The sequence below is a fragment of the Dendropsophus ebraccatus genome, chromosome 3 (assembly GCF_027789765.1).
Source record: "Dendropsophus ebraccatus isolate aDenEbr1 chromosome 3, aDenEbr1.pat, whole genome shotgun sequence".
NCBI lineage: Eukaryota > Metazoa > Chordata > Amphibia > Anura > Hylidae > Dendropsophus > Dendropsophus ebraccatus.
In genome coordinates this window covers 9,600,898-9,624,457 of record NC_091456.1, presented here as the reverse complement: position 1 = coordinate 9,624,457, position 23,560 = coordinate 9,600,898, and the positions used below count along the sequence as shown (strand labels likewise).

At 44.2% G+C, this 23,560-nt stretch overlaps 1 protein-coding gene across 19 annotated transcripts in view; it reads right to left on the bottom strand.

Moving 5' to 3' along the window:
- Nucleotides 1–23,560, bottom strand: part of PITPNM2 (phosphatidylinositol transfer protein membrane associated 2) — a 202,194-nt gene that overhangs the window by 27,026 nt on the left and 151,608 nt on the right. For all 19 annotated transcript variants that reach the window (XM_069960862.1, XM_069960844.1, XM_069960843.1 and 16 more), the window contains 5 exons: nucleotides 15,587–15,776; nucleotides 13,284–13,403; nucleotides 4,750–4,958; nucleotides 3,856–4,031; nucleotides 2,252–2,422 (listed from right to left, as the gene is read on the bottom strand). In XM_069960862.1, coding sequence (XP_069816963.1) covers nucleotides 2,252–2,422; nucleotides 3,856–4,031; nucleotides 4,750–4,958; nucleotides 13,284–13,403; nucleotides 15,587–15,776 — 866 coding nt within the window. The remainder of the gene's footprint in view (nucleotides 1–2,251; nucleotides 2,423–3,855; nucleotides 4,032–4,749; nucleotides 4,959–13,283; nucleotides 13,404–15,586; nucleotides 15,777–23,560) is intronic.

Genomic DNA, 23,560 nt, shown 5'->3' with positions numbered 1-23,560 from the left:
AGTGCACTTTGTATAGTGACTTGTTGCAGTTGTCCGGGATAAGTGAACTGCAGCAAACAATCACATATACCGGGTCACAGCAGATTTCACCATAAAGTGAAATCCACTACGAACCCGATTACCATTGCAGTCTATGACTCGCCGTTCTCGCAGATGAGTTTCGTTCCACTGTGAGGATGGAGTGCTATAGCGGCTCAAAGCTTAAGATATTGTGCTGCTGTTAGGTTAAAGAAAAAAGAATAAAGAAGCCATTCTTACCTGACCGCGCTCCCCTGATGCCCTCCTGTTGCCTCTCCGCTTAGTGACAACCTGCTCAGCCAATCATTGCGTTGTCCCGCTGTTCCCAAGTGTTTGGCTGGGCGAGCTGTCAGTGTAAAATTTAGGATCTACTGGGATGTTTATCTGTCATTCAGTATTCTTTGGCTGGGTTCACATTGCGTTTTTACAATTTTTTCCCCATCCATTTTATGTTAAAAAAAAATAAAAAAAAAAAAAAAAAGGTTGCATTTGTGTGCATCTGTTTTTATTGAAAAACAGAAATAAAAAAGAAAAAAAAAAGAAAAAGAAAAAACGGGATCGAAATGCATCCTTTTTTAGTGTACACAAAAACGGTCAACCATGCCTTTTATTCAGTTTTTTTTATTTTTTTTATTCTGGAAGTCAATAGAAAAACATGAAAACTGGTGCACACAAATACATCTGTTTTTTTGCATTAAACAGATTTAAAAAAAAAAGGATCGCAAAAAGGCAGTGTGAATTCAGCCTTATTTCTTGCTGTTTGGCTTCTTTTTAAGCTTAGCTACAATAAATTGATGGCTGTGGCTATATAGTGGATATAGTCTAACATCCACCTCCTGTCTTTCATACACATATATGTGAATGAATCCATAAAAATACAGAAAATGTTCACAGCTAAAAGATCCTTAACATTTAAAATGTGTCTATGCTGATGAAAAAAAAAACATACCCAAAAAGGTTGGGGGGGGGGGGGGGAACAAACACCTGCAAACGGAGCGAAGTATTGCTATAATTCAATACAACAACAATATCCTCCAAAGTAGAGCTGTAGAGGGGTACAGGGGAGACTCTCAGTATTGTGATATAGCAACCTTACTATACAGTTCAATCCACATATTAAGCTTTTCAAACAACCTTATAAGCGCTGCTGCCGCGCCAATTCTGCTGGTGTAGTCCTCTTTTTCAACCCACCAACCGGTTTTTGTGATCTGCACCATTTTTTTTATATGCAAATGAGGTCACTTGGTGCACTGGAGGCGGGCCCAGTGCACAGATATCCCCTCCTGTGGGTGATTGTCTGGGGCAGAGCCAGGGTATAACACATCACCCAATGGAGGGGAATCTCTGTGCACTGGGGGTGTTGGTCCCGCCTCCTGGGCACTGAGCAACCATATCTGCAAATTTAGGAACCAGGCAGCAGAAAAGGTTGGCTGCACCTACTGAAATTTTGAAAACTAGAGCTACACGACACAGGGGAGTAATCCTAAAGATAGGAATATTCCTGTTCTACCGCTACAAAGTGGCAAGACACAATCTTTTAGGCAATTAAAAAAAAAAGTCGGGAAGGGGACACACGTCGCAGACTTTTATATAGAGGAACCCCACTGGCTATTTACACTTAGCTATTAATCATAACTGACTCGTTCGTTTCATAGACTGGAATGAAGCAAACAAGTTGGATTTAATTGACAGCCAGTGAAGGCCGCACACTCCCCTCGGCTGTATCTTGAGATTGTAGTGGGTCTCAGGGGTGAGACCAGGTACAAGCAGTAACTTTTGATAGGTCTAATAACTATAAATAACAACACAAAGTTACATTTAAGATTTAAAAGCAATAAAAACTCTAGAACATGCACATTCCTACTGTATCTGTACAGGTGAAAGAAAAACTAAAAATACAGTAAGAAAACAGTCTTTACAGGGTCCAGCAATGTGTATCCTGCATCTCCGTACGTAGAGAACAGACCTGAACTGACTATGATGGTCAAGCGCCTGGCGAGAAAGCCGGAAGCATCACTAATCTATATAACGGGGGACGTCTGGTCACCATCCTAATATTAAGCAGTAATAAATGCAATAAATAGATAAAAGGTAAATTACACAGACTATGTCCACGCTTATGCCACGTCAGTTCTACCACATCGGGGCTGAGCTTACTGCAAACTCCAAACTAATCGTAGCAAGTTTAGTGTACAACCTATTCCTATTTGTAGTAAGTGCAGTAGCGGCTTACCCAGGAGGGCAGAGTTACCATCACCTAATGGAAACCTCTGATAGCGTGGGACATTGAAAGGAGGCATCAGATGGAACTTCTTCTCTAGAAGCGGCTCTATGCGGGAGGCAGACGGATCTGCTGGATGAAACAGGTTGTAAACTTGCTGGCAGCCTGGTCGGAGCTGAAAAACTGTCAAGGAAAACAAGAAAATTATATGTAGATGGTCTAAAAGGGATCATGCAAAGTTTCACATGAAGTACTTTGGCATCTTTGGATGCAATTGTGGACAGATTACAATCACACAGAACCACATAGTATGTACAACTACATGAATATTTAAAGGGGAACTATCGGCAAGTTATATAGCGTGCCAGCTGGGGGCAGTGCTCCAAACGGTCTTACCATACCGAGGATTACACGGCTAACAGCACAGGAACAGCGTGGAGGACGAAGGTAAGAGACATACCTTTATCCTCCGAGTCTCCAGCACAATAGGGACATATCAGTAGGTTGGAGCTTCGTCTAACATGCTGAGCGCTCCCCTTTAATAAATCCATGGACAAAGCTGACTGTTTACACACATTTCCTATAAATGATATATGTTAAAAACGTAAAGCACGTGCAAGCAGAACACCCTCTACATGTAGTGGGAGATACTGATGTTGCTTTTTTTTAGGGGCTTTTACCATGCAAATTTTAAGGCTGCTCTTAGATGTCGCATTACTGGTGGTGGCTGGCGCATGCTTGCAGGCAGGAGCTGACTTTGTCACCTTAAAAAGTACCCGTCATTACGCAGATGTTTCCCTGAAACTGCTGCCGAAAGATAGTTAGCATGGGTATGTCCACGTCGGGCAAGTTCTCTGCACAAACCCTATTTCCGGTTCAATAGGGCTTATGCACGGAACTCACCTGGCTTATACATATCCATGGTAACTCGATTCTCTAGAAGCATCTGCACTGTGGGCAGTGAATATCAAAATAATGCAGATGTGCTTCAAAGGGGAAGTCCGTCGATTTCTAAAAGATGGCAGCCTGCAGGTGGAGGGTAGAAATTGATTACAAGTAGCAACTTATTTCTCCCCATGCCTATGGTGAGCGGCAGGACTAGCCTCGGTACCCCGCCGGGCTTCTGGATTTCCGGAGTGTCCACGTCACAACCCGGCTAATGGACTAGACGCTCAGCGAATCAGTGACTCAGGTGGGACACCGTTCCAGTCACTGATTGGTTGAGTGGCCAGTCCATCAGCCAGGACAGGCATTGTGATGACGTTACAACTCAGGGGGAAAATGCCTTCTGGTGGAGGGTTCCTGAGGCCGGTCCAATTACTCACCGCGCGCACAGGGAGAGGTAACTTGTAATCAAATATTCCCCTGCCGGCTGCCAACTTTTAGAAATCACCGGACTTCTCCTTTAAGGAGTGGCAAGCCTAAGTGCCAATTATTGGTGAATCACTAGCTCTCGTAGCCGTTGGTAGCCCGGGTAATTTACTGATAATTGCAGGCTGTATCTGGACTTTCCAAGACGTGTATATCACACCTGCAATTCTCATTAACACGACCACTAATCACGGCCGGTAGCACAACATGCAAGAGAAACTGATTTTTTTCTAGTTTACGCTTACTGTCAAGAGCAGGAATCACGGTTTTCCTCAATGCCAGTACCAATCCAAGAGGAGATCCAAATAAGAAGAAATCAGAAATCTCAAAGTCAAACTTCCCGATGCTGCCACCGTCCAGCATTGTGGAGCTGCTCGATCTACGAGACCCCGGGTCATTTCTTAGGACGCTCGAGTGTAAACTGTAAAAATATTTCCCGATTATTTAACCAGTACTGAATACAAGGTAATACAATATATATACTAGAATGGAAACGATAATTCGTATTCATCACGGACGTTCTCTCACCGTTTGATAGAACACGGAAAATGACAAATGAACAGCAGGTTATGACAAATCAACTGATCTGACAGCAGATATGGTCTAATCTCTGTATAGACTGAGCTGATGTTTATTCAGCAGCATCTGTACACATCACCTGTGCAGCCCTACTTGTCTTTCAGGTTATCATTATACTTCATTACACCCACTGATTGGCTGCTTACAGGTGCAGGATAAAAGGGAACCAAATGCAGGCTCTGTTAAAGGGGAACTCCAGTGTAAATAATGGTCTATAAATTCAACTGGTGTCAGAAAGTTATATAGATTAGTAATTTACTTCTATTGAAAAAAAATTCTAGTCTTCCAGTACTTCTCAGCTGATGCATGTCCTGCAGGAAGTGGTGTATTCTTTCTAGTCTAACAGTACTCTCCGCTGCCACCCCTGTCCATGTTTGTTGCTTTTAAGCCCTCATACTGTTCGGATCGTACAATAGGACAAAATTTTTATAGAGTGCATAATAATAAATATTTAGCTTCAAAACTATATTTTTTTTGAATGTGCAATGTTATAAAACAGCCAATAAAATGAAAACTAAAAAAGGTGACGCATCATAGCTGTAAGATTCCCATTTACATACCTAGAAAGAAAAGCTTGGTGCTGTTTGATGGTGTCCAGCTCATATGTAGAGGAATCGCTTCTCTTACGTGGAAGCTGTTTCTTTGGATCTTCACCATTACTCCGAGGGATGTCAATGTTACTTCGGCTTAAGTGTCTACTAGTTTCCAAGTTTGAACTACTGCAGTAGCTGCTGTTGACGCTGATACCTGGAGACAAGAGGTCCGTGTCCTGGAATAAATGGGGAACATGTCAAAGTGTCTGTATTAAATGTACAACTTACTAGATGTGTTGAACAACAACAAAAAAAAAGAATAGCTTAAAGTGTCGCTGTTCTTATAACTTTCAAAATCTAAAATCAGCGGGGATGTGATATAAAAAAAATCTCATGAAGGCTGCTATACTTACTGTATCCAGGTCCAGTCTCCTGAAGGCTGCTATATAACAGCTGTACTTACTGTATCCAGGTCCAGTCTCCTGAAGGCAGCTATATAATAGCTATACTTACTGTATCCAGGTCCAGTGTCCTGAAGGCTGCTATATAACAGCTGTACTTACTGTATCCAGGTCCAGTCTCCTGAAGGCAGCTATATAATAGCTATACTTACTGTATCCAGGTCCAGTGTCCTGAAGGCAGCTATATAATAGCTGTACTTACTGTATCCAGGCCCACTCTCCTGAAGGCAGCTATATAACAGCTGTACTTACTGTATCCAGGTCCAGTCTCCTGAAGGCAGCTATATAACAGCTATACTTACTGTATCCAGGTCCAGTGTCCTGAAGGCAGCTATATAACAGCTATACTTACTGTATCCAGGTCCAGTCTTCTGTAGGCTGCTATATAATAGCTGTACTTACTGTATCCAGGTGCAGTCTCCTGTAGGCTGCTATATAATAGCTGTACATACTGTATCCAGGCCCACTCTCCTGAAGGCAGCTATATAACAGCTGTACTTACTGTATCCAGATCCAGTCTCCTGAAGGCTGCTATATAACAGCTATACTTACTGTATCCAGGTCTGGTCTCCTGAAGGCAGCTATATAACAGATATACTTACTGTATCCAGGTCCAGTCTCCTGAAGGCAGCTATATAACAGATATACTTACTGTATCCAGGTCCATTCTTCTGAAGGCAGCTATACTTACTGTATCCAGGTTCAGTCTTCTGAATACTTATAGTTTTGTGCTGGTTGGCAGAAAACAAACAAACTAACGCAGGGGGGACTCTGTCCAGTACAGAGTGTTACGGCTCAATACGTCCTATAAGAGCGCAGATGACCGGTACTTCCTGTTTTTAGTCTCTCTTTCAATCAGCACAAGACTAAAAACCTTAGGAGACTGGACCTGGATACGAGTGAGCTTTGTTATAAAGTGAAAGCACCACTGACCCGTACATCCCAGGAGTGCGGCCCATTTTTCAAACTGCTATCAAGTTTCTGCCAGATTTGGTCTGCTCTATGCGCTAGAGGCAGGCTCAGAACCCCCTCCCCTGGGTGACACACCTCTACCAGAATCAAGTCAGGCTGGGTCACCATGGGGATATCGAAGCACTGGGCCCACCTCAAGTGCATAGAGCTGAACGAAACTGAAGATTAAGAAACTGGTGCAGGGGGAGATTTGAAAAAAAAGGCCGTGCCACTGGGATGTACGTGCTGGTGCCGACCAGAAGTATAAAAATTTTCACTACGCGAAGTGGTACATTTGCTTTAAAGCATGACAACTAAAAAAATTATAATTAATGTAAATTGCAAACCTGCTTTATATCACATATCCTGCTGATTTAGGAAGTTGTAACGCTAGGTACCCTTTAATATTTGAAAGGTTACTCTGTATTGTGGCTGGGCCAATTTATTAAATGCATACACACAGTAGCCGTATTTCTGCCCATCATTAAAGGGGTACTCCAGCGTGGGGGCTATTTTGGGATCTGGCCGAGGAGGAGGTGGCTGAGAGAAAAGACGTCCACTCACCTCTCCGATTCAATCGGCGGGTCCTGTTATCGCTCCGGTGCCCGGTTCCCGGCCGCTTCCTGGTGTCTGACGCGGGCCCGAGACGTGACGTCTCAAGTCCGTTCAGCCAGTCAGTGACAGAGGTGGGATCTGTTTCAAGTCCGCTCAGATCCCGCCTCTGTCACTGACTGGCTGAGCGGACTTGAGACGCCACGTCTGGAGCCCGCGTCAGACACCAGGAAGCAGGGGCGCCGCAATCATGAGGCGACTTGAATCGTCTGCCTCAGGCGGCACCACCAGCTGTCTTCGTGGGGGCGGCATTCAGTGGCAGATTATAATATGGGCGGTTCGGGCGGCCGCCCACATTATAATCCGCCACTGACTGTACTGGAGCCCCCCCGCCCCCGGGCAGTATCTGTAATGAGATGCTGTGAGCGGCAGAGACTGTATTCATAAGCGCCGCCCTGTAATGAATCAGCCGCGCGGTGCTGATACTACAGCGCGGCGGTTATGAATACAGTCCCCCCCGCTCACAGCATCTCATTACAGATACTGCCCGGGGGCGGGGGGGCTCCAGTACATGCATTCCACGTCCGTGATCCGACAGGATCACGGAACGTGGAATGCAGCCTTAGTCCCCCGGCTGATGTGCGGCTGCCGGAGGTGTCCCATCCTGTCCCCGGCAGCAGAGAGATCCCCGTGCGCCGGAAGTCACAGCCACAGGCACACGGGGAGATCTCTGATGCGCGCGCTGCCGGGGACAGGACGGGACACCCCCAGCAGCCACGCATCAGCCGGGACAAGACCAGAGAGGCTCGACGGGGGAACGGAGGGCAGGTGAGTTATGTGCTGTTTCTTGTTTTATCTGCTGTGCAGGGGGGGGGGGGGGGACCATCTATAAGGGAGGGGGGAAAGAGGGGGACCATCTATAAGGTAGGGGGGGGGAAGGGGACCATCTATAAGGGGGGGGGGGAGAGGGGGACCATCTATAAGGGAGGGGGGGGGGGGAAGGGGACCATCTATAAGGGAGGGGGGAAAGAGGGGGACCATCTATAAGGTAGGGGGGGGGGGAAGGGGACCATCTATAAGGGGGGGGGGAGAGGGGGACCATCTATAAGGGAGGGGGGGGGGGAAGGGGACCATCTATAAGGGAGGGGGGAAAGAGGGGGACCATCTATAAGGTAGGGGGGGGGAAGGGGACCATCTATAAGGGGGGGGGGGAGAGGGGGGACCATCTATAAGGGAGGGGGGGGGGGAAGGGGACCATCTATAAGGGAGGGGGGAAAGAGGGGGACGATCTATAAGGGAGGGGGGAAAGAGGGGGACCATCTATAAGGGGGGGGGACCATCTATAAGGGGGGGGGAGAGGGGGACCATCTATAAGGGGGGGGGGGGGAGAGGGGGACCATCTATAAGGGGGGGGGAGAGGGGGACCATCTATAAGGGGGGGGGGAGAGGGGGACCATCTATAAGGGGGGGGACCATCTATAAGGGGGGGGACCATCTATAAGGGGGGGGGAGAGGGGGACCATCTATAAGGGGGGGGGGGGAGAGGGGGACCATCTATAAGGGAGGGGGGGAGAGGGGGACCATCTATAAGGTAGGGGGGGGAAGGGGACCATCTATAAGGGAGGGGGGAGAGGGGGACCATCTATAAGGGAGGGGGGGGGGGGAAGGGGACCATCTATAAGGGAGGGGGGAAAGAGGGGGACGATCTATAAGGGAGGGGGGAAAGAGGGGGACCATCTATAAGGGGGGGGGACCATCTATAAGGGAGGGGGACCATCTATAGGGGGGGGAAGGGGACCATCTATAAGGGAGGGGGACCATCTATAGGGGGGGGAAGGGGACCATCTATAAGGGAGGGGGGAAAGAGGGGGACCATCTATAAGGGGGGGACCATCTATAAGGGAGGGGCGGGAGGGGGACCGTCTATAAGGGGGGGGAAGAGGGGGACCATCTATAAGGGGGGGAAGAGGGGGACCATCTATAAGGGAGGGGGACCATGTATAAGGGGGGGAGGGGGACCATCTATAAGGGAAAGGGGACCATCTATAAGGGAGGGGGAGAGGGGGACCATCTATAAGGGAGAGGGGGACCATCTATAAGGGAGAGGGGACCATCTATAAGGGGGGGGAAGAGGGGGACCATCTATAAGGGGGGGGAAGAGGGGGACCATCTATAAGGGGGGGGGAAAGAGGGGGACCATCTATAAGGGGGGGAGAGAGAGGGAAGAGGGGGACCATCTATAAGGGAGGGGAAAGAGGGGGACCATCTATAAGGGAGGGGAAAGAGGGGGACCATCTATAAGGGAGGGACCATCTATAAGGGGGGGAAGAGGGGGACCATCTATAAGGGGGGAAGAGGGGGACCATCTCCTAAAAGATCAGCACCCTCCTCTCCTGACATCCTCTGTGCTGCTGTGACCTCTCCTAAAAGATCAGCACCCTCCTCTCCTGACATCCTCTGTGCTGCTGGGACTTCTCCTATAGGATTAGCACCCTCCTCTCCTGACATCCTCTGTGCTGCTGGGACCTCTCCTATAGGATTAGCACCCTCCTCTCCTGACATCCTCTGTGCTGCTGGGACCTCTCCTATAGGATTAGCACCCTCATCTCCTGACATCCTCTGTGCTGCTGGGACCTCTCCTATAGGATTAGCACCCTCCTCTCCTGACATCCTCTGTGCTGCTGGGACCTCTCCTATAGGATTAGCCCCCTCCTCTCCTGACATCCTCTGTGCTGCTGGGACCTCTCCTATAGGATTAGCCCCCTCCTCTCCTGACATCCTCTGTGCTGCTGGGACCTCTCCTATAAGATCAGCCCCCTCCTCTCCTGACATCCTCTGTGCAGCAAGGGACCAAACATTATGTTTATTGGGGACAGCAGTGGGGGGGGGGGGGGGGGGCCGGAGTGGATTATAATGTGGGGGGATTGACGGGGGGGGGGGGGGTGGGGCGTCATTCTATAGTTCGCCTCGGGCAGCAGAGAGGCTAGAATCACCCCTGCCAGGAAGCGGCCGGGAACCGGGGACTGGAGCTCCACAATACGTGACCCGCCGCTGGAACCGGTGAGGTGAGTGGACGTCTTTTCTCTCAGCCACCTCCTCCCCGGCCAGATCCAAAAATAGCCCCCACGCTGGAGTACCCCTTTAATGATGCACCCTCCATGTTCCTATTTTATTATACATTTTTTACTTCCTAAGCTGCCTTACACATTACATTTTATATTCCAAGTTACAGGTACTGGCATGAAAAACACAATGGATTGGTCAGATTTTTTTCTTTTGAAACGAATAAACAATGCAGTATATGGTTTTTCTTCTTTCAAATTGACTGGTGTAAAAGTTTTACAAATTTGTATTTTACTTCTGTGCTCTCTGCTGCCACCTCTGTCCATGTCAGGAACTTGGACAGAGGTTTTCTATGAGGATTTGCTTCTGCTCTGAACAGTTCCTGACATGGACAGAGGTGGCTGTCAGAGTGGAAAGAATACATCACTTCCTGCAGGACATAAAGCAGATGATAAGTACTGGAAGGCTAGAGATCTTTAAATAGAAGTAAAATTACAAATCTATAAAACTTGCTGACACCAGTTGATTTTAAAGATTTTTTTTTACTGCTGAGTATCCCCTTAAAACATTGTGAGATGCAATCCTGGGAGAGAGGAGCACAGCTATAACAGCGCCCTGGTGCCTAAGGGGGCCTAACAAGACATTATTATAATTCACACTATTATACATTTTTCATTGGGGCCCCGAAGCTTCAACTATACACTGCACTATAGAGAGAAGATGTTATAGGTCATCCTGTGAGCAATGATCATATGTAGTTGGGTTACAATATGCGTCTCTCATAGCAGGTCATTTCAGCACTGTCTATTACTGCTACCCTTGAACAGAAATAGAACATTGATCCCCTGCAGCTTCAACATTTCTTGTTCCCATAAGTTTGCATTTGTTTCCTGGAGAGATGACATGACAGCTGCCGTCAATCAATGGCCTCAGCCAGTATGGGAGTTAGTACGGCACATGACCGCCGAGGTCAGCGATTGGCTACATTGGTCATGTGGCTGTACACCATGTCACCATTCCAGAAAAAAAAAATATTAAAATTTTCCTAGATTGCAGAAGCATTGGTGCTGGATCGAGGGAGTTAGTTTATGTTTGGTCTTTACAGTATAACATTCCTGACGCTATATAACCCCTTTAAGATTAGCAGATCTTGTTTATAAAAAGTCCTTTGCAAAAACTAGGTTGATAAGTTAGGGGTCCCTGGCACAGGAGTCACATACCAGTAAGGTATAGCAGGTAACCAGAGGGTGACCACTCTGCCTGGGATTCCTGTATTTCCTGCGATGTCATGTTCTATATCCATTTCCCATTCCTTCCACTGATCATAGTTTGAGTTGTCAGGTGGGCGAGCAGGTGTTCCCTCCCATGTTTAAGCCCCAACCCTGTAGGCGGAGCCAATATTGGAGCATTCAAATCAACTGGTGCCAGAAAGTTGTGTAGATTTGTAGTTTACATCTATATAAAAAGTCTTCCAGTACTTATCAGCTGCTGTATGTCCTGCAAGAAGTGATGTATTCTTTCCAGTCTGACACAGCGCTCTCTGCTGCCACCTCTGTCCATGTCAGGAACTGTCCAGAGCAGCAGCAAATCCCCATAGAAAACCTCTCCTGCTCTGGACAGTTCCTGACATGGACAGAGGTGGCAGCAGAGAGCGCTGTGTCAGACTGGAAAGAATACACCACTTCCTGCAGGACATACAGCAGCAGATAAGTACAAGAAGACAGAAAGATTTGTAATTCTATTTAAAAATATCCAAACACCAGTTGATTTTGATTTAGTCTGCGTTCCCCTTTAAATAAAACAAACAATTATATAACAAGACTGTTAAATACTTTCTAAGAATCCTAGAGTGTGAGATGGTAAAGGAGCCCTATAGAATGCTGCCAAACTGGTGCATTAGCTACTTGAAACATTAGTGTCCGTGTCTTCTGCATGCCAGAGATTTTCCTAACGTCATCTGATCCCAAGTGGTTTGGCAGAAAGACATTAAGGAGTTGATGTTTATTTTCCAAAGTGCTATAATGGTGTCATTTAATCATTGTAACCTAATGTAACCCACGTATAAGGCGGAACGTGGAAGAAACTTTCAAAGAACTTGGTCCCTACATACAAAAAAATGCGGATGTATTCCTGCAATGAAAAATACCATGAGGGGTTTATTTTAGCATAATAATTTAAATAAATAAAATTTATTTATAATATATATATATATATATATATACACACACACCAGGGGCGGATTAACTTTACCATAGCCCCCGGGCTGTTCACCAAGCCTGGGCCCCCCACCCCACTGTAACTATGGCAGCACTAGCCTGGCGTTCATAGTACAGGGCAGATAATGTCATGATGTCCTGATTTGTGCAAAACTGCCATAAAAAAAACAGATTTTTTTGCAAATCATGGAGAAGTGTAGCCAGGAGACAGTACAACACTGAAAGTATAAGTCTTTTTGGGTGGTCATGGGCCCCCCAGGAGCTCAGGGCCCCGGGCTGCCGCCTGAAACGCCCCTATTATAATCCACTACTGATACACACACACACACATATATATATACATATATATATATATATATATATATATATATATATATATATACATACATATACACATACATATATACACATATATATATACACATATACATATATATACATATACATATATATACATATACATATATATACATACATATACATATATATACACATATATATACACATATACACATATACACATATATATATACATACATATATATACACATATACATATATATATATACACATATATATATATACACATATACATATATATATATACATATACATATATACATATACATATATATATACATATATATATATATATACATATATACACATACATATATACACATATACATATATATATATACATATACATATATATATACATATACATATACATATATATATACATATACATATATACATATACATATACATATACATATATATATACATATACATATACATATATATACATATACATATATATACATATACATATACATATATATACACATACATATACATATACATATACATATATATACATATACATATACATATACATATACATACATATACATATACATATACATATATATACATATATATACATACATATATATACATATATATACATATATATACATATATATACATATATATACATATATATACATATACATATATATACATACACATACACATACATATACATACACATACATATTATATACACACATACATACATACATACATACATATACAACAGAAAGAAAGCCACACATCCAGAGGTGACGAAGTGGGTGCTTACAGACAGCAACACTCCAAGGTGTGGTAAAAAATGGTTTATTCCATCAAACAGGTGAAAATACAAATAGTTCTCCCAGTGACTGACACACACACACACACACACTAAATATTTTTTATTTTATTCTTTTTCTTCTTCTGGACTGAAAGAGTAAGATGATTGAATGTGTGATACCTGAACGCTTACAACGCTTCCTCTGCGGCTGCTATTCTGGCTTTCCGACACAGTCTGATTGCTGTAACATAGCGCATCAAATCCCAAAATTCCTCCAACACAGTCACCAACCAAACAAACCTAGAAGAAAGGAAGTTACATTTTACCACAGCTTTAAAAGCATAAAAAAGAAGAAGCGCAATAACAAATAATTCATAGAATTTGAAGATTGTTGGCAGAAGAAGCGCCCCTTGCTCCATCTAGTCCGCCCTATAAGTATTTCCCTCTATATATTTATATACCAGGCAGGTTACATTCTTCTGGAAGTTTGTTCCAAGCATCTACTACTCTTTCAGTAAAGTACTATTTTCTTGTGTAGCTTTAAACTAAGGGTCCTATTAGAACTGCCAATCAATAATGTAAGCAGTGTAACGTATGCAGTTTATTCAATCATTAGCCGTCGGCAAACCATGATTTTAGGTCAGGACCAAAAGACAAAATCAGCCGATGATCACTCCATGTAATAGGGCCCTAACAGTCAGGTTTATTCACAGCAACCAATCACAGCTCAGCTTTTATATTAGAAAAGCTGGTAGGGATATATAACTTGTGCTGTGATTGGTTGCTCCAGGAAAAACAAAACAGAGTGGGGGTTTCAGGTATTGTGATAAATCTGGGCTACCATCTTATTGTACTTTTTTTTTTCTTTGTTAGGCTGTGTTCACATGTGTGTTTTCATTTCTATCAACTGCTACACTGTATCTGCCATTCGATTGGGTTCTACAAGCCAGGACAGGAACCTCAGACTTGTAATGGTTACATCTAGTTACGCCACAGTGTCAATTGTTTGATAGGAGAAAAAAATATATATAGGGCTGCCTGCAGCGTTCTTCTTCCTGTAGAAACAATCAGCTCTACATCGCTGGCTTCCAATGGAACCTCCAGCACAGATATGAACAGAGAATTTCCTAGACAAGGCAGATATGGTAATAGGGAAGTGGCCAGTCACATATAATATTTCACAGAACCATTGTCTGCTAAGTTTGATGTTTAAAAGGGGAAGTCTGACAAAAAATAAATAAATAAAATTAACTGGTGTCAAAAAGTTTAAAGGGGATCTGTCAGCGCCTGGACGGGAAGTGAGCTGCTGACAGTGTAGTGTAGGGGTGTTTTGTGTATGATACCCTTCTTGGAGGGATCCGTTCAGTAGGTTTGCCACATTCTTGTCGAACACCCACAAACCAAGTGTCAAAGAGGAGTAGTGAATTGGCTTTGTGCCACATAACTACTGGTGTCCGGCCTCCTGCTCCACCCTGGCATCTCTTTCTTCCATACATGCGCTGTTGCTGGCAAGGGCCGCACGCGCCAACTTGCCAGTTCATGCCTGCGCCACTGAGCTCTCACTTGCGCCCCACTGATAACTGCGGCTGCACATGCACCAGAAGAGCCGCCCCTCTGGTGCATGCGCAATCGCAGTTATCAGGAACACACGTTCATGAGTTCGGTGGCACAGACACGAACTGGCAAGTCAGTGCATGCGGCCCTCTTCAGCAACGGCGCATGCACGGAAGAAGGCGACCCCAGGGTGGAGCGGGAGGCTGAAGGCCGGTAAACATACAGCAGAATTAAGGAGGAGGAAGTAGTGGAGAGGCACACCGAAGTGCGGCACAAAGCCAAGCCACTACTCCTCTTTGACACTTGGTTCGTGGGTGTGGGACAAGAACGTGGCAAATCTGAAGAGATCGCTTCAACAAAGGTATACACAAAACGACACGCACCCCTACACTACACTGTCAGCACCTTGGTACCGGTCCAGGTTCTGACACTACCTTTAAAGATCTCCAGTCTTCCAGTACTTATCAGCTGCTGTATGTCCTGCAGGAAGTGGTGTATTCTCTCCAGTGTAACACAGTGCTCTCTGCTGCCACCTCTGTCCATGTCAGGAATTGTCCAGAGCGGCAGCAAATCCCCATAGAAAACCTCTCCTGCTCTGGACAGTTCCTGACATGGACAGAGGTGGCAGCAGAGAGCACTGTGTCAGACTGGAGAGAATACACCACTTCCTGCAGGACATACAGCAATTTATCGGTACTGGAAGACTTGCGATTCTCAAATTGAGGTAAATTAGAAATCTGTATAACTTTCTGGTACATTAATATAAAGAGATCCAATAGTGACACTGCTCCATAGCGGCTTCAGGCTGTGGTAGAAATTAATATATAATGTTGCCTTTTAGAACAGCTGGGAGGTTTTAGTCTCTTTTCGCTCTACATTATTTGTATAAATGATTCTAGTAACATAATCCCCATCTTCCTGTAACTCACCTGCCCAGTGAAGCACATGCCTTCTTGTGATCTAGTGAAATCCAAATAGACCTGGTTGGCTCGATGAATAACCGTGGCTACAGCTTCCAGGTACTGTGGAGAGGATGTGGCCAGAAGTGGAAGGGCAGCAAGAGGGATGTGGTCCTGACTGTTTGACAAACATCCTTCATCATAGCTGTATGGACTCAGGCTGAAAGCACACAAGCAAAGCATCTCCATTAATATCACTGGGATATGTGTTACCTGATAAACATTTTAAAATATAACAATAAAAAGGGAAATTAACTTCTATTCAAAATTCCCAAGTCTTCCCGTACATATCAGCTGCTGTATGTTCTGCAGGTGTATTCTCTCCAGTCTGACACAGTGCTCTCTGCCATGTCAGGAACTGTGAGGACAGTTCCTGACATGGACAGAGGTGGCAGCAGAGAGCACTGTGTCAGACTGGAAAAGAATACATCACTTCCAGCAGGACATACAGCAGCTGATAAGTACTTGAAGAGTTGAGATTTTTAAATAGAAGTAAATAACGAATTTATATAAAAACCTTGACACCAGTTGATTCGGAGGAAGAAGAGGGGAAAAAATCTAAGGCGAAACACATGTCAGGGTTGGCACTACAGTGGTGCCTTGGATTATGAGCATAATTCGTTCAGGACCGCACTTGTAATCCAAATGCACTGTTAAACCAAAGCAAAAATTCCCATAAGAAATCACTGATAAGCAGAAGATTGGTTCCACACCCCAAAAATAATGATTTATTATTCAGAACAACATGTAGAACAGATGAAACAAACAATGAGAAACAGCTGATATTATAAGTTACTATACAGTATAGCAATCAGCATGTGGAGTATAATGTATAGTAACTGTATAACCCTGATAACACAGCAGCTGGATATGTGATATATAAGTTACTGTACAGTATAGCAGCATGTGGTGTATAATGTATAGTAACTGTATAACCCTGATAACACTGCAGCTGGATATGTGATATATAAGTTACTGTACAGTATAGCAATCAGCATGTAGAGTATAATGTATAGTAACTGTATAACCCTGATAACACAGCAGCTGGATATGTGATATATAAGTTACTGTACAGTATAGCAATCAGCATGTGGTGTATAATGTATAGTAACTGTATAACCCTGATAACACAGCAGCAGCTGGATATGTGATCTATAAGTTACTGTACAGTATAGCAGCATGTGGTGTATAATGTATAGTAACTGTATAACCCTGATAACACAGCAGCAGCTGGATATGTGATACATAAGTTACTGTACAGTATAGCAATCAGCATGTAGAGTATAATGTATAGTAACTGTATAACCCTGATAACACAGCAGCTGGATATGTGATATATAAGTTACTGTACAGTATAGCAATCAGCATGTGGTGTATAATGTATAGTAACTGTATAACCCTGATAACACGGCAGCTGGATATGTGATATATAAGTTACTGTACAGTATAGCAGCATGTGGTATATAATGTATAGTAACTGTATAACCCTGATAACACAGCAGCTGGATATGTGATATATAAGTTACTGTACAGTATAGCAATCAGCATGTGGAGTATAATGTATAGTAACTGTATAACCCTGATAACACAGCAGCTGGATATGTGATATATAAGTTACTGTACAGTATAGCAGCATGTGGTGTATAATGTATAGTAACTGTATAACCCTGATAACACTGCAGCTGGATATGTGATATATAAGTTACTGTACAGTATAGCAATCAGCATGTAGAGTATAATGTATAGTAACTGTATAACCCTGATAACACAGCAGCTGGATATGTGATATATAAGTTACTGTACAGTATAGCAATCAGCATGTGGTGTATAATGTATAGTAACTGTATAACCCTGATAACACAGCAGCAGCTGGATATGTGATCTATAAGTTACTGTACAGTATAGCAGCATGTGGTGTATAATGTATAGTAACTGTATAACCCTGATAACACAGCAGCAGCTGGATATGTGATACATAAGTTACTGTACAGTATAGCAATCAGCATGTAGAGTATAATGTATAGTAACTGTATAACCCTGATAACACAGCAGCTGGATATGTGATATATAAGTTACTGTACAGTATAGCAATCAGCATGTGGTGTATAATGTATAGTAACTGTATAACCCTGATAACACGGCAGCTGGATATGTGATATATAAGTTACTGTACAGTATAGCAGCATGTGGTATATAATGTATAGTAACTGTATAACCCTGATAACACAGCAGCTGGATATGTGATATATAAGTTACTGTACAGTATAGCAATCAGCATGTGGAGTATAATGTATAGTAACTGTATAACCCTGATAACACAGCAGCTGGATATGTGATATATAAGTTACTGTACAGTATAGCAGCATGTGGTATATAATGTATAGTAACTGTATAACCCTGATAACACAGCAGCTGGATATGTGATATATAAGTTACTGTACAGTATAGCAATCAGCATGTGGTGTATAATGTATAGTAACTGTATAACCCTGATAACACAGCAGCTGGATATGTGATATATAAGTTACTGTACAGTATAGCAGCATGTGGTGTATAATGTATAGTAACTGCATAACCCTGATAACACAGCAGCAGGTTGTAGATACAGGATGGAGCTGCAGATCCCCATAATGCAGTAGCGTAGTACAACAGGCTAGAATAGAGAAGCAGGGCTGCTGTCAGAGGTCTGTGTGGTCACATGACAGCAATTGGGAAGGGGTGTGTGCTCAGCATGGACCAATCAGAAGTGAGAATCCCAGAGCTGTGCAGGAGGACAGTGACAGAAGCTTTATATACAGTAGTGTGAATGGCTGAGTGTAAGTGCAGGCACATTATAGCAGCAGTGTGTATAGCTGAGTGTGAGTGCACATTATAGCAGGAATGGAGAGGATGGGAAACAAGGGCTTAGAGAGACTGCAGGGAGCAGGAACGAATGAGCAGGAGATATGTGGGCACATAAATGTGTCCGGGGAGAGAGAGGTTACAGGGGCCCTCTGATGCAAGTCCCAGCCTGAAGTGGATCTGCTATGATTTGGAAGGTGAGAGAGACTTCCTGGGTCAGAGTACAGGGCTGTAGACCCCACTATGCAGACCATACCCCTTCCCCACTCCCCCTCTCACCCAGTACAAGGAGCTCTTACACCAAAGCAATGCTCTTAACCCCTTGCCTCTGCAGCCTGTTTTGGCATTAATGCCCAGGGCCTATTTTTCAAATCTGACCTGTCTCTCTTTGTGTAGTGATAACTCTGCGATGCTTTTAATTATCGTGGTAACTCAGATTTTTTTCGTGACATATTCCTCTTTATGTTTGTGGTATACTTTCAGTGTTTTTTTTGTAAAAAAAACACATTTTCACAAAAACTTCCCTTGTAATTAGCATCCTTTGGATGACACAGGTACAGAGAAGATGTGCCTGTGTCATCCTTGGTGGGTCCCGGCTTTCAGTGATAGCCGGGGGCCCGCCACAACTGTCAGTCAACTCTCTAAATGCTGCAGTCATCATGACCGCAGTATCTATAGGGCTGCAGACATAGAACTCACCCTGTGTTGACCAACGGGGCTCTATGATGTGATCGCAGAGTCCCAATAGTAGCCATGGACACAAGAGGGCTCAGGCCTCTGGTGTTCTGGCTGCCTACTGAGGCAGACAAGGAGAGAGGGGAGGGGTGCCGTAGCTGCTTACAGAGGCCACAGGGATAGAGGGGAGGTCTAGCAGAGTGCAATGCTGTGATTTCTGCCCCCTCTTCCCTGCCACTGGCAGCTGATATCAGTAATGTACTAGCAATGTAATAGAATGGTGTATTCCAGTGATGTAATAGAATGGTGTATAGATCCTGATACCAGTGCTAGAATAGAATGGTGTATAGATCCTGATACCAGTAATGTAATAGAATGGTGTATAGATCCTGATACCAGTAATGTAATAGAATGGTGTATAGATCCTGATACCAGTAATGTAATAGAATGGTGTATAGATCCTGATACCAGTAATGTAATAGAATGGTGTATAGATCCTGATACAAGTTATGTAATAGAATGGTGTATAGATCCTGATACCAGTGATAGAATAGAATGGTGTATACAGCTGATACTGTACTTATGTTATACTGCATTCAGATCCAAGAATAGCTTTAGGGCTGGGCAACACTTCCCATGTGTAGGGATGTACGAAAAAAGTTCACAATACAGTCCCGTTTGCAGTGTGAATGTTGTCTCATTAAACACAACATGATTTTTGTGAAAAATTGGGAGGTCGGCTCATAGAGGTTTCCCTGTACTTGTATGTTGAGCAGAGCATCCGTGTGTTCGGATTTTGAAAAAAGGCAAGAGGGGAGCAAACGCTTCCAGGCACCGTTGGTGGAGGTCTTAATTTATTGAAGGGGTTTTCCAGGCTTAGAAAAGCATGTTTGCATTCTTCCAGAGACAGCACCCACTCTTCAGTTGTGAGTGGTTCTGCAGCTCAGTTCTATTGAAGTGAATGGAGCCGAATTGCAATACCACACACAACCTGGGGACAAGAGTGGTGCTGTTCTTACCAAGGAAGTAGCTGTGCTTTTTTTGTGAATCCTAGATAATCCCTTAAAAATCCAACTGCTGAATCCTTCTCTCACCCAACGCCTGCCATGAGAAGGCCCCTTTACACCTTAGATAGTTGGTTTGGACGACATTAACCTAATGTGTAAGAAAGATTCACTGTGCAAAATCCATGCAATGTTTACATCAGCTGAAGGAATTTCGAAAATGACTCTTCTCCATGTTTACCATGTATGCTACACTATGATAGCACATTATAGTGTAACACCTTGTATAATGTGCGATCACAGGATGTCACATTATAATCAGCTACACATGTCAGGGGAGTGAGAAGAGAGCAACCTCGCACAACGCTGGAGAAGAGAGCACAGACGCTGAACAATCAGCAGGAGTTTTCTGGGCCGACTCTCACATTAACTTACAGCTAATGTCATATTATAACAAGGGTCTCACAAGACTGGGTGACGGGAACGGTTTAGGATGCATAACACCATAAAAATACATAGTGGGTCAATATGAAAAATATAGGACAAAGTTGATATTTATTGAAGCATGCATGCAGCGTTCGTGTCAGGGAAATGTCCACATCACTGCCTCATGTACCACCCCCTGATGCATGGACGGGGCCCCCATGTCATATCTATAATTCACCATAGGCACTGACTTTTTATAGCACCTTCTACCCACCTATATACAAGCTTCCCATCCATAGTGCCTTAAATAAAATCATAAAAGCCCCCTTCTGTAGCCCAAGTGGTATTAGCTCCCTTAATAGTACCCAATAATAACACCCCATAAAGTAGTTGCCCTCACACAAGTTACCCCATTATTCCACCCACGCAGTAGGTAATCCCATTATAGTGCCCAATATAGTAGTCAGCGTCCTTAATAGTGCGCTATACAGTAATCATTACCTCCAATAAATCCCCATATAGTAGTCAGCCCCCCTCAATAGTGCCGCATATAGTAATCTGTCCCCCCAAATAGTAACCAATACAGCTGTTAGTTACCCCAGAAGCTCCTCCTCCCCACAGGAACGCATGTGATGTCACTATGCCACCTGTGCCAGGATGCAACACCATCTTCTATTAAAGCTCACTTCTAGGCCACAGGCAGCGTTGCGAGTTGTAATATATGTTGCAGTGTTACAATGTGTCAGAAATAGGTTTTTGGAATCTCCAGATACCTTGTAGTGTTTGTTACAATGTGTCAGGCAGATTTGCCATGTTTATCGCCCTGGGGTGGGGTTTAGAGTCACTTGACTCTCCCGGGAGGGTTTTGAAAGAATGTGGGCATTATGTGTCTATATCACGCTTAAGGGGTTAACGTGCCCAAAATGCTTAGCTTGTGACATATGGATTGTGGTTTTATGCAAGAGACATTTGGATTGGAGAACACCTCAGCGCCGAACATACTTCTTGATTGTTAGAGCAAATGCAAACATACACGGACCCTGTTCTGCGAACTGGACCTCAGAGGTCCCAGCATTATGGTTAAAGTTTAGGTGCTAATTGCAATTACTGAATACAAAGCCAGTAATAAATCTCGAGAGAGAGGATAAGCCGCAGTCATTGCTTAGCGTGTGTCTTATTTATGATCTGTTCACCTCCCGCATCCGGTATTGAAAGCCTGACTGCATGTGTGGTGACCCCCTGGGATGTCGTGTCGGAGGATCGGCCGGTCATTTGCTAGGTGGTGAAGTGTGATGCCACTCCAGTGGTGGTTAGCCGAGATACAACCGGGCCTTAACATGTTATGTCGTAACGCCAGTTTAAGAAGGCCGGTTTTACCTTGTTCCCCTGTGGAAAGTGTCCTGCTGGGCTGCTACCGGGTCCCTTGGGATGATATGGTGGGCCGGAGTGGTGTAGTGACCCTCCCGGACTATCAGAACTGCCACCCACAGAAAGGGGAAATGTCCCAAGGATGTGGTATACACTGTGTTGGTGTGAGGTGAAGAATCATGAAGTCTCTTTATCATAAATAAGCTTGTTTTTACTTGAGAAGTACTTGTGTGCAGCAGGTTATACAGTTCTTCCTTGACAGTAGAGGTTTCTCTGGAGAAAGCACTTGATAATACACTTGATAATACTTTTGGACAAACACTCGATAATACAGCAACTAGATCTGTGATAGGAATACAGCGGAGAGTACAGTACAGTCGTGCTGACTGAGTAGCATGTTGAGAGATACAAAGAATGAGAGTAACAGAGAGGAGGATGTCGTGAGAGTCTCAACCAAAGTAGTACAGTGCTCTGCCGGGATGTTGGAGGATGAGGTAAAAAAATACTTAGAAGAAGAGGAGAATACTTGTGACCGTGTATTCACACCACCTAATGCTTACCAGTGTCGGATGACCCGTCCTATGAGGGTGACACAAAGCCCCAGACCTTGTTACCTGGGATGAGTGGAATGCTGAGGGTTCCCTGCTGACAACCGTGCTGCGAGATAAGAGTTCATAGGTCCTGCTCTGTGACTCTCCTAGTCCATGGCATGGGTTGAGGTGGTCTCTGACTTGCCCTGTCCTGTAGTGTTAACACTGCATAGTGTTGTATAGAGTAGACTGAGGAGAAACTGTTAGCTGTGTCTTGTCTTGCTTCCTATCCATACGGGGACCTGACTAAGACTGACTTACTCTTCCTGTCTCCCACGTGACTTCCCTCCTCAGCGTATCTAAAGTGCGCTGTGAGTGAGTGAAGAGTGCAATAGATGTAGTAAAGAGAGAGATGATAGGACAGAAGAAAAAAAAGATTCCCATAGATTCACAGATCCACGTGACACAAACAATAACCCTTTACATTCTTCAGCCATGCAGCACCTGAGTATATATACCAAATACAGCGACATCTAGCAGCGAAACTTTATCACTAGCTCCATCGCCACTAGTACAAGCTTTTACGAAGGGTGTAACCAATAGCAACACCCGTGGTGGGACACCACACATGGAAGCACCCTCCATCGCCCTCACTAACATTGCTTGTTTGGCTGCCGCAATGCATTAACTTCAGCTGCATGCCAGAAGTGCTGCGGGAAATTTTTTGCAATGTTAGCAACTATAGATAATTCATGCTAAACTCCCACTCACTCCAACTCAGTTGTGTAAGTACCATCATTAATCATGATGATACTAGTGAACGCAAGCCAAAAGGAGCGGGGATCTCTGTAATAGCAGAGCAAGAGCTGGTACTTTCCTTCAGCTCGGTAATGCTGTGTGCTGCAAATGTCACGGCAGAGCAAATTACACAGCAAATATAGCAGGAGACATCTGGAGGCGTGGAAGAGGGGACAGAAATGATGCTAGGTTATGGCAAATAAGGTGGTCTATAGACCCGGAGAACGTTCTACATTGTCACAGTAATCCATACAGTAACAAGAAGTACCAAACTCTCCTGCTTCACCTGGTGTCAGAAAGTT